The sequence below is a fragment of the Lytechinus pictus genome, chromosome 2, assembly GCF_037042905.1.
Source record: "Lytechinus pictus isolate F3 Inbred chromosome 2, Lp3.0, whole genome shotgun sequence".
Classification (NCBI taxonomy): domain Eukaryota; kingdom Metazoa; phylum Echinodermata; class Echinoidea; order Temnopleuroida; family Toxopneustidae; genus Lytechinus; species Lytechinus pictus.
The window spans coordinates 39,406,904-39,419,129 of record NC_087246.1 but is presented as its reverse complement, the minus strand read 5'-3'; the positions used below and the strand labels follow the sequence as shown (position 1 = coordinate 39,419,129).

The window sequence follows — 12,226 nt, the reverse complement described above, 5'->3', positions numbered from 1 at the left end:
TGAAATTTTTTAAGAAGTCTTTTTTTTTTTTGGGGGGGGGGGGGACAAAGAGGAGTATATATGATTGTCTAGTAAAAGCAAACATGATACATGATAAAGCAAAAATAGGTATGTAGGTCTGGAAGTAGGTTAGCATTGAGCTAAGCAACCAGCCAAGCTAGATTTATCACATTGGAGTATTAGCATTGACAGCTGTGTTGCCTCACACTGGTAAAGGAATTCAACGGATTTGCTGCAGCTGTTCCAATCTGTGATGACAGTGGTGTGCACAGGGAGAGGGACTAAAGCCAAGTCAAGGAGACAAATGCTGTAAGAGGCTTGATATGTGTGAGTTGTCCTGATGTGTAGGTGGATCGCTAAGCAGTCGGGGGTTATATTCTCAGACAACCAGGCAGGCAGCCCCTCAGCAAAGCTCAATCAGTGAGAGACTATCCTTCGATCTGGCAAGCAGTCAGCAATCTTACCCCCTTGCTCCCCTAAAGGCAACTAGAGCCCTGAACAGCAGCAGTCATTACACGCTCACGCACCCTGTGCACCCCGCAATGCTGATCAACACTGCACCACACGTGGCTTGCAGCTCAGCTCTATAATCACTATCCTTTTATCTACCCCCCCCCCTCTTCACTCTCTCCCTCCTCTTCTGTCTCTCTCATCTCTCTCACACTCACTCTCACACTGTCACAACATTCCGATGTACACGCACCGCTCTCGTCAACAGCCTTGCAGCATCCTGCCTGCTTCGTAATCTACATTGACAAGTCGCAGGGTCGCAGGCCCATGACAAACTAGCAAAGTTGGGGAGGAAGTGTCCTGGTTGAGTATATGACACTCTTTGCCTGTGCATGCATTGAATCAGTTGCTTCCTTGCTGCTCGTCGACACATGTTCAGTTCGTGTGATCATTGGCAGGGGCTGCTAATTAGGACACTCATTATTCTCATCTGGCTTTGATGAGCTCTTCTGCTTTCTCTTTCCTCACTACTACACTACAGCTGAATAGTATGGTCATTTTGCACAATCTGAGTAAAAGCACATCTTGTCTAGATTTACACCTTCGACTTGATAGCCTTTCAATTGAAGACTTCATAAGCTTCACCTGAGCTGAAACACACTGCTAAACTTGGAGAAAAATTGGACATGTATTATTTAGTTTGGACATGTAGATCTGAACATAGAACTTCAGGTTTCATCTGGAAATGTAGGGTTTTGAACTTGTGTTGAAATAATATTGATTCTCCAGTACTTGATTTTGTAGCTGGATACCCGAGGCCGTAATAAAACTGAAATACTGCAATATCTACCAACCGAGGATTTATTTACGGAATATCAAATTAGTCACTTTCCAGTCTCACTTTCTAGTGATCAGTCAGAAGAGGACTTTGTTCATTCATGTTTGATAGTATTTCTAAGCAAGATAAGTTTATATTATTATACACTGTCAAGCCTGTCCGCTGATTGACAGTCTAATGTGAATTGAAGAGCTTTGATTATTGATAGACATTATTTTGTTTGAAACATTGGAAAAATAATTTGGATGAAATCAAGAGTGATTTGATGGTCAACATGAAAACAACAAGCCCAATAAGTCCTACCAAGGTCAAGGTGAAAACTGAAAGGGATTTGGACACCAGTCCTCCATCTGCTGCCCCTGTCCCGGTGCCCCCTCCTGCTGTAGCACCATCCTCCTTCCCCCATCTTCCTCACACCCATGCAGCAGGAACCAACAACGAGAGGAGATCCTCCCCTCCCTCCTCCGGTCAGGAACATAAGCCCATCACACTCTCAAAGCTAATGAGAGCTCGTGCTCAAAGGAATGAATTCTACTGTAAAGGTACGGGAGTCTTTAGCTTTGATCTGGAGTTGCATCGTCAGTCAAGTAAGTTAAGGTCATGCTAGAGAGAAAGAAGAATGGATTGTCTGTTCTAAATGAGAAATTTCAAGGTCTAGTACTCATAAGAGTTAATTGTAAGCAGGTCAAGCAATGAAATATATATATTCATATTTCCCTAATCTGATCATCTGATCAACTGGTTTATTTTTAATAGAGTGCCTGGGAATTTTATCATGTTCAGCCAAACCGAAGCCTTAGTATAAATCACTATGGTATGTTGCAAGCTATTTTTATTTCAGTAGCTGTATGGTGATATAATCTCCATTCTCTGTATTAGTCACATTGCAAGTACTTCTTTCACTTTTGACCTTTTCTGCAATTTCTTTAGTTGCATTTGAACTGTTTGGCATTTGATATTTTAATTATACTATTATTCTGTATCAGGTTGTATAGGATTTTAAGACAGTAGGAACCAGTTGAGAGAATCTATCAAATAAGACAGGTAGACAATTAAGACAAGTTAAATCATGACACCTGAGGTAAGGTAGAGAGAGAGATAGAGATGAATGAGGGGGAAGGAGTGAGTCAGAGAGAGAGAGAGCGAGAAAAGTAAAAAAAGAAATAAATAAGATGAAGAAGGAAAATGAAATAGAGGGGGGGGGGTTCAGGTTAGCTTTGTGGAGTTGAAGTAACATCGAAAGTCTAATCACCTCCATGTATTTAAGCAGTCTATAAGTATGTTAAAGAATGAATGGTATACAAATAGCGAATAGGCATGAGTGCGATGGTGCGAGATTTCGCATGAGGTGAAAGAAAGATGCTCTATTCAACGAGGCGTTAGCCGAGTTGAATAGAGTGTTTCTTTCTTTCACCGAATGCGAAATTTCGCACCATTGCACGAATAAGAATATTCGCTATTTGTGTTGTACAACGCCTCGGAGTTTAGCGAATTTATGAAAAAACAAAGAGTTTTTCCTGCAGTAATCTATGAAAAGGGAGCAAAAATATGGAAAGCGAAAAGCAAAATCCCACAAGCGAACACCTCGGGCAGCATTGCGCATTTAGCCAGCAGGCTATACGCGTATTGCACCTGCATTTTTACTGAGCGCAATGAATTGAATCGTATTGTGACGTCACCTCCTAAAGCCGTGCAACGGTACATTTTGGATGGTACGTCTTTTGTGCAACGGTACGAATGTTTGACATTCAGCCTCCCATTTGCTCGCGTACAACAAGCTAAGTAGGCGTTGTACAATATTGATTAGTAAACACCATGGATGAAAACCTGTACATTATATATAGACTATAAATTGCCATCTTAGCACTTAAGAAAGTCAAAAGGGGCCTAAGCTTTCGATCCTAGCAGAATCTTCGTCGGAGGCAAAAATTAGCACTTTATCGGACACATTCAAGTTCATAGAAATGATCCGGCCTGACTAGTAAGCATGATAAGTGTCATTATAATTCGCACAATGGGTCAGATGCATAAAAAGTAGCAATTGCTTCAAGCACAAGCAATTGCTAGCAAAGCAAAAGATCATGTCTTGGCAATTGCTTTATTTTGTATGCATAACCCATTGCTTGTGCTTAAAGTGACTTAAATAAGCAATTGCTAGTGGTTTGAACAATAGCAACGTCATGCCGGTGTGAACATGACTCACAGACTAAAGATGGGACTCACATGCAAAAGGTGTGGCAGTGCTTCTACCATGTAACATCTTTTTCTGAGACGCAATGTCAAACTATTCTTATAAATTTTATATAATAAATAGATTTATGTAGTTGCCATTCGGTTTGCAATTACTAAGAAGAAAACATTTACATACATGTAGGCTACTGTACAGTATACACCTTGGGGTTTTCTCTAGGGTGCATAAACACAATTATAAAATGCAAACGCCCTGATCAACCAAACGTTCAAGCTTCTCTGACGGAGCTTGAAAAACCCCAAGCAAATGCTCAAATGCACAAGCAAAATGTTTGCTTTATGCATCTCTAGATCTATAGGCTTTATAGCAAAAACTTAATCGTCAAGCAAGTGCTAGCAGACGGTTAGCAATTGCTTGAACTTACTAGCCAAAGCATTTGCTCACTCATTTTTATGCATACAGAAGCAAGCAAAAGCTAAGCAAAATCCTAGCAAAAGCAATTGCTACCTTTTTATGCATTTGACCCAATGATTAATACAAGAGGATGTAGAAGAGGAGACTTTAATATTTCTGATTCCATGATCCAGTGTCAACTTAAATCTATCTAGTTAATAATATATTTTTGTAAAATAAAAAGGCATACAAGTTGACTTGCTTAACATTTGCAAAATGCATGTGTGTAGGCCCTATACCCCATTTTAATTCTTAAGCATCTGCAAGAAATCAGTGGATTGAATATTTAATTTGAAAACAGGATTTAGCTGGCTCATTTGTTGGATATCACTCCCATCATGAATATTTGATGGGTGTTCATTATTTTCTAATACCTTAAAAATACTTTAAACGAACCTATTTTAATGCTTGCAATGTTTTGTATCCATTGAATTTCCCGGAAAAAAAGCAAAATGGCTGATGCAATTGAAATTTTATCTGGTTTTGTTTCTTATTTTTATGAATATGTCTCTATCCATCATGCATACTAAGTACCATTAGATACCCTAAAATAAAAGGGTGACTTGGAAAAGCACGGAGGTGTGTTTTAACCTACTAGGAGTCTGCATTGATATGGATGTTACTCCAAATAGAAGGGGATGAGTAAGTCAGTGAGAGATCTTACACTATGAACAGGGAATAATGGCATGTAATTTAACCAACACATCATCAGTTGCTGTAGAAGTGGATTTACATAGGTATCAAATGAGGCTTAGATATAGCCCTAAATAAGTAGTCATATTAAATACAACTCATGAAAATCATGGATTATAGATGTTTTTTCTTGACCAACGTTTAGAAAGATTTTGTTAGCTGTCAATGACTCCCAAGAGATAAATAATCTCCAGGGAGATGAATTATATTCATTATTATGGTGCATGAGATATATTTCTTCAGGTATTTGAATTTCTTTCATCTTGGTATCCTGGTTGACTGTACCAAGTATGATCAAAATAGATTATTTCCCAGAAAAACATTGTTGCGGATCATTTCTGTTAAACCCCAGAAAAAAAAAATATTTCTCAATCTTTTTTATTTTCTTCATGTCCGGAATGCATTGCAAAGATTTACATGTTTTGTTTGAAAAAATATACTATTTTTTTAGGTTAGACCTGTTAAAGATAAAGATATAATAAAATCACCACAAAAGTGTCTGGACTATGTGGCCTAAAATTGAAGATTCCCTTCAACAAATCAATAGCAAAAGCTTTCATGGACTCTTTTATTATCTTAAAATGGAAGAATTTTCAAATATTTTTTCTGTATGGTAACTGGTTATCAAATTGCTTTAACGAAATGAAAGCTCAGAGAGTAGTCACACCTATACTGCAGTATGTCCAACTTCCACTTCATGATTAGATGGTAGGCTCTTTTACATCAATTTCCTGACTTTATTATAAGTTCTTGAAAAAATAAATGATCTACTCAAATGATGGAAATTTGAGAAAAGAAATGAATAAATAAAAAAGGAAGAGTGATACAGTCAGATCTATATCAATAAGATTTTTGTTTTAAAGGGGAAGATCACTCTGAAGAACAGTTTGTTGTAAAAATAGCAGAAAAAAATATTGGTGAAGGTTTGAGGAAAATCCAGTATAGATTAAGAAAGTTATTTGAATTTTAATATTTTGACTTGTGATGTCAGAGACAGCAGTTGCCTCATATGTTATGTAATATAACATGCATAAATTTCAATTTTTTAATGGTTCTTGATGACTTATATTTGTTCTCTATTTAGGAATTGGTGTGAAATTATTTGTATATTGATATACTGAAGGTACAGTAAAAACCATTATCAATTTTCTGAGAAAATGACATTCGATTGATTTTTCACCGTACGATATAAAGCTGAGCTCTGCATATGATGTCACAAATCAAATCATCTAATAACTTTTTTTATTCTTTGGATAGATTGATTTTTCTAAAAACCTTCAGCAATATTTGTTATTGTTTTTTCTGCTAATTTTTTGTCAGGGTAAACTTTCCCTTTCAGGGTAGGAAATAATTTTTATTTTTTAGGGGCTATATCTTTTTCTGGACATTGTTGTGATTGCAGAATGGGGGGGGGGGACTTATTATTTTATTTTGAGTGCTACTTTCTAGGGGCAACAAGCAATTATGCAGTAGACCTTAAATGCAAATATCATTCTGCCATAATTTTGAATATTGTTTGTGACATATCTTGGGCAAAGCATGCTTTTTGGGGTAATTTTAGAGGCTATTTGGGCTCTCATGAGGGTGAAATCGCCCGTCACCTTTGTGAATTTCCTACAATGTCCCCTTTAATGAAAGCTATGTATCTTAACAAGGTATTAATAATCAGTCTTGGGTATTGAAATGATAATAAAACTTTTGGTATGACTGCTGGCTTGTACAATGTACATTTAAATTGTAATTCATGAGGAACTGTAGTATCGTAGGAAGAGCGAGCGATGTATTCCACCCCTCCTTGCCTAGTGATGAGCCTTTTGTATCTCTCTCTTGTATTGTATTACCTTTACCTCTGTCTTGTATCATTCTTATGTTAGATTTGTAATGGAGTCTTTTCAGGGCTGGTGGATTGGATGTTATCACTTATTGCATCCTCCAAACCAGTTCACAAAAGCTATCTGATTTCTAGAAACTGCCATCGAGTTGTTTCATACGGTAGAAGGTTTGTGGGTCAGACAAGCTTGTATCCTGATCAGGATTTATGCAAGATTTGGATGCGAGTTGAATGTCCAAATCTTGGTTTCCTTTGAGCCCTTACTCAAAATATCCATTACTTGGAATAGTGTAGGGCAAAGAATTCTTTCTCTCTGCTGATCTATGAACAGTATTATTTCCTAGTCAATGGCTACTACTTTTTACCCACTCTCATATTTTTTCTCCCTTATCCTCATGTCAGGAAGGATTCATTAACTGCCCAAAAGCAAGTTCCATTTAAAGTAGAAATATATTGCCAATCCCCCAAAATGGCAAATTATATATCAAATTAAAGCAGAAAATAAGAAAAACATGGTGGTGTTCTTTATTGATAAAAGTCAGTTAATTGATAGTTTTAGAGTTCTCTCTCTGAATGCTCAGCAAAATACTCTATAGCCAGGTCTATTTACAGTTGCATCTAACGTTAGTCGTTTACTTTACGCTGGTCGCTGTTTATGATAAAAATTTATTATTTTTTATGAAGTTATATATATTAGCAGATGGATCAATTGAAATTGAATTCTACCTTAGTGTCGTCCTTTACTGTAAAAAAATGTTTTATAAGATGATATGGGGCACGTTGCCGGTGAAATATTTGTGCTGTGCTAGCACAGCTAGCTGTACTGTAGGACTCGTAGAAGTGTAGATGCACGTGCAGCACAGCTCTCAGCAAGCTAGCTATGTTATCAATGGTTTGTTACTGTGTTTATAGTACCGCATGCGAGCTACGCATGTTGTTGTTGATCTTTTACATCTAATTTTAATTTACCTCAAATATTTGCTTCAACAAACGTTTTATCGTAATTAGAAAAATAATTATAGTTCCTATACTTTTCTATGAGAAAAGAATTTCTGAAGTTTCGTAATTTTGTCAAATTAATAAGATCAAAATTCAGTCTAACAAAACGAGTGAGTATCTATCCCGCGTGAAGTTCATTGTCGATGCATATCGTCTGCTGCTATTCATGAGTTGATTTGGATTCAGAAATTATTTGGTTCGGATATTTCACTTGTTTGTAAGTACAGTCTAAGCATTATTTTCGGTCTCATTTCAAAGTCAATTTGCTGAGTGAGTGAGAAGACTTCCTGGACTTTGTTGTCGACTTGATTTTAATTGATTTGGTGGTCCGGCACAGTGCAGCTGTATGTGAGTTGGTAGCGACTCTGCAAGTTAGTCTTACTCACCATCACCGGCGTTACTCCCCTAGTTTACCTTCTTCCACGTTGCTTTGCTGATCACAATGGCTAGAATCTCCATCATTAATCTCTTCTTTTTATTTCGAAATCGATTGTAGATAAACTTCTGGGTTTTCTTCCATTTCGTGATAAAAGTATTCAGTGACAGTGTGTGTGTTGAGAAAACGTACCCTCGCAATAGGCTTTGCACACAACTGGAGCTTGAAGTTGGAGAGCCAGTCACGTCTCTCATACAAGCATGCACGTCATCAAATTCAGAGACCGATTCAAGGCATATTTCAGAAATACATTTTAGCACTATTTAATTGGCGATTCTGCCCTATGTATTTTATTTCAATTTTTTCAAATGACATAATGATAATCCCCACATCATTACCTTTCCATTGATATACAGTGCATCCCACAAAAAATTAAACTGAGATTTAGCAATGATTTATCATAACTTAATTATTAATACAATTGACAAATAACCTATCATTGTAATGCTTAAAGAGTCTCCTCTTTTATCTGGTACAACATAGAATATTTGTCATTCACTCATGAGTAGGTAAAAACAATTTTAAGAAAGGATACCAAAAAGTCATTTGGCAGGGGTACCTGAATTTCTAAAAGAAAACCCACATGATGCTTGAAAAGTTCAATATCTGCTCTTTATTTTGATGCCTCAATTATAGAAAATAGTCAAGAAATAAACCTCTGTTCCTTTGAAACAATGCTTGTTTTGCCATATTTTCATAAAACAAATATGTTTTCACCACTTTCCCACCAAAGCTATTGCATGGTTAATAATAATAATAATTGTGATATCTTATTGGGAGCACACACCGTCCTGAGACGCTCATGGTGCTAGCCCAGCAACTTTGGTTAACAAAAGACTATGCATGGCTGATTGTCAACAAAATGTTGTGTCGAGTAAGTCTGAAAGCCAGCCTGTAAAACCTCTTCATTTTATGAAATTATTGAAATTAAAGCCTTATTTCAAATAAACAGAACTTTATTTTGACCTTTTTCTGTGATTGAGGTATCAAATTAAAGAGCAGATACTGGACATTTTAAATTTTCTTTTTGAAACCCAGATACCATCTGCCAAGTAACATTTTGGTATCCTTTCTTCAAATTGCTTTTACTCACTCATGCGTGAATGAGAAATCGTCTATGTTGTACCAGATGAAAGAGGGTACCGGTACTCTAAGCTTTACAATTTTAGGTATTTGTCTTTTGTATTTGTGATTAAGTTATGATAAATCGCTTAATCTCAGTTTCGTTTTCTGTGGGACGCACTGTATAATAAGACCATATTCATAATCTATATATTTCTCCTTTAATCTTTAGTTTACATAAGATTTGCTATGGGGCATAGAATTTTCACCAAAGGTCGGTAGAATTTAATACCCTTTTCATGTTGCGCTTCCCCGGTGAACTTCGCCAGCAAAGGGGAAAGTGTCCAGTGCGAAAGGCACACAGGAGAAGTTTGCCGCAAACTAGAGCTTTCACCCATCAATCGGTTTCCCTAGCAAAGTTCGCCAGTGAAAAGGTCAACATGAAAGGTCACCCGATAATTTCTCTGCTTTAGTGACGTCAGAGGTCAATTTTCATATCCCTAAAATTCCCTGAACCGAGATTCTGTGCGCTGAATAAAGCTGGTTGCCGACCATTCCATATAGTAATACCCTCGAACATGCAGTTTCTTTTTTACTTAACAATATTTATTATAATTAAAAACGTCTTTTACATGCTGAAAATGCACTGAAAGTATTAAAATACTGTGAATTTATATATGTTTTGCTTGAAATCTTTTAAGAATATGTTGTAATTTGAACTGTTTGACACCTTTTGTATATATTTGATAAGTAATCTTTACAATTTTATTTCATTCATTTTGCAAATGTCGCAGTTTGACCCAGGAATTATAGATCAACTTCTATTCAGGGTTTTAATTAATGGCAGCATGCAGTATTGCATGAGCACAGAAACGTCTTTCCAATCACCCTTTTTTCTGTGTTACATGTTTGTGATCTGAAACATGCTTTTTCTTACTTTTGACTGAACGCAACCGTGATTCTGCAGAAACAGCTTTCTTTCTAGGGTAGAACATTGGTGCATAATGTACCCGTTGATGCCCTCTTTTGGTTAGTAAATCATCACTATAAGCATGGAAAGTCATATGGTTTTATGATAATGTTTAAGAATGTAGTTCTTGTGAGAGAATCAAGCAATATTTTCTCCAATGTTTTCTTGCTCTCTTATTCCTGACAACTTTTAGTTTCATTTTCTTTTTTAACTGTTTGAAGTGAAAGAGAAATGTGGTACACCATAATCAAAGCTGTGATTCTGATTTCTGTTCCTAGTTTGCTTTGAAGAGAATCTTTTCTGTACATTATTTCCTGGACAGATGGTGTTAGTGTGAACCAACAGAAGGGATCAGGCTATTCTTAGGGAAAGTTAATTTGATGGCAAATATTCTTCAGAAGTTATGTAGCAACGTAGCAATGTGCTCTATTGGGAAATTACTCTCTCAGCAAGACAGCAACTTATTTTTAGATACTTTGCCGGAGGAATAGATTTGTCTTGGCAGTTTTTAATGTGTAGTGATGTTACATCTTTAATTTCACCCATGAATTGGCAGACTTGGTTTCATTCAGTTATTTTATGACTGAGTTGTTTTTAATGACGTATTCATCGTATTCATGTCATAGTTCGTCACACATTCCAGTCTATACAGGTATTTTCATAGTTGACTCTAGTTTGATTCATATCAGACACCCTTTAATTTTAAAATGAAATCCAGCTTCTGTTTTATTTCGTTAGGCCAATGCCTATTTATTTCAGAATTCTGCAAAACTTCCTGGGATGTATTTAACCATTGATCATAATTATGATCCCCCACTTTTTATCTTTTTCCTGACTCCCCAAGTAAAGTTATATCTCCCCAGGCATCCCCCCACCTCATCTATTCTTTATTGTCCCTCAATTCTGTATTCAAATGTCTAAACAATTTGAGATATATTTTTCAAGTGCCATTAAAGGCATGTATCCCGAGTTGGACTTGTATGGGTTGCCAATTTGTCCGAAAAAGATTTTGTCTCCCGAAAAGCTTGACAAGTCATCGCTTTTAAGGGTTGTGCAATGAAGGCATTGTATGGGGTGCAACATTACATTTTCATATTTTACGGGTTGCGCCCACCACCTCCCCCCCCCCCCCCCCGGATCCGCACCTGCATTACTTTATGGAGTCTTTGAAACTGCTCATTTGTTTGTACCCCCAGCTCTCCCCCTCCCCAACCCAATCTCATCTACCTTCTTACCCCTTCCATCTTTACCCCTCGCCCATCATCTCTGTTCTTCTTACCTCACCATCTTTGCCTCTCCCTGGTGCATCACTTTATTAGCAGATGTCCAGATGGTATGAAGATGCAGGGGCACTAATCATTACCATGTCAGCTTTCTAGATTGAGGGTTAGTTCACACTCCTAGCATATTGGCTACTCCCATCCCAATATGGTTTTCTATCTATGTGCATGTCTGTTTTTGTTTATGAATATTTGTTTCCCTGAAAAATGATCCAGTCATAATCCAGACCAGCTGTATTGCATACACATGTTTACAACTTGTCAAATCTTTTTACGCAGTCCAATTCACACAGGAATGGTATAAGGCCTGCTATTTAAATATTAATTGTATTCATATTTACAAAACATGTAATTTTAGATCCTATTTCTTTGTAGTATGAAGTAATCATTTTTATTATGTTTACTGTTTGGAACAAAGAAATGAGGAATATCTCTCATGAGATTGATATTCCCCTTTGTGATAGATGAATTCCTGTCTTCATTCTTTATTCTTACTACGTGAAGAAATTAGTGCTGTTAATATGAAAGTGGTTATGTTATGCAAGACCATACTTAGGATTCTGAACCCAAAGAGAAGCGTTGATGTGATATAGTGTGAACACACTGATGATGGATGAGGAGAGTTGATGAATAAATGGATTACACAGCCAGCAGATGTGAGTACAGACTGTCTACAGTCAGGAATTAATTATCAAGGGCCATTGCACAACTGATACATTCTATGTTTCTTTCTAATATGACTATTCTGTAAAGCTTTGATTCCATTATTAGTCTCTGACTAGGGAAATATATAAGGACTTCCTTGAAGGAATTACCCTAAATAAACAGATATTGTGGAAGGAAGTTCCTCCCCAAAATTGAAGAAAAAAAATGGGTCTTTTTATTGATCAGTTTGTTCACTGCTTCATTAGATGTGAAGTAACTCTGAAAGAAATTATCTGTTTTATTTATCTTGGTTTTTATACAGGGCTTAAATGAATCTCCATTTTTTTTTAAATGTCTGTTGTCAGTTGAACTTGAACA

At 36.6% G+C, this 12,226-nt stretch overlaps 1 protein-coding gene across 1 annotated transcript in view; it reads left to right on the top strand.

Annotated features, from left to right (window-relative positions):
• The first annotated feature begins 204 nt into the window (after positions 1 to 204).
• LOC135153301 (uncharacterized) overlaps positions 205 to 12,226 on the top strand; it is a 55,655-nt gene continuing 43,633 nt past the window's right edge. Inside the window, exon 1 of the mRNA XM_064095849.1 lies at positions 205 to 1,875. Within this exon, the coding sequence (XP_063951919.1) occupies positions 1,554 to 1,875 (322 nt within the window). The 5' untranslated portion in view covers positions 205 to 1,553. The remainder of the gene's footprint in view (positions 1,876 to 12,226) is intronic.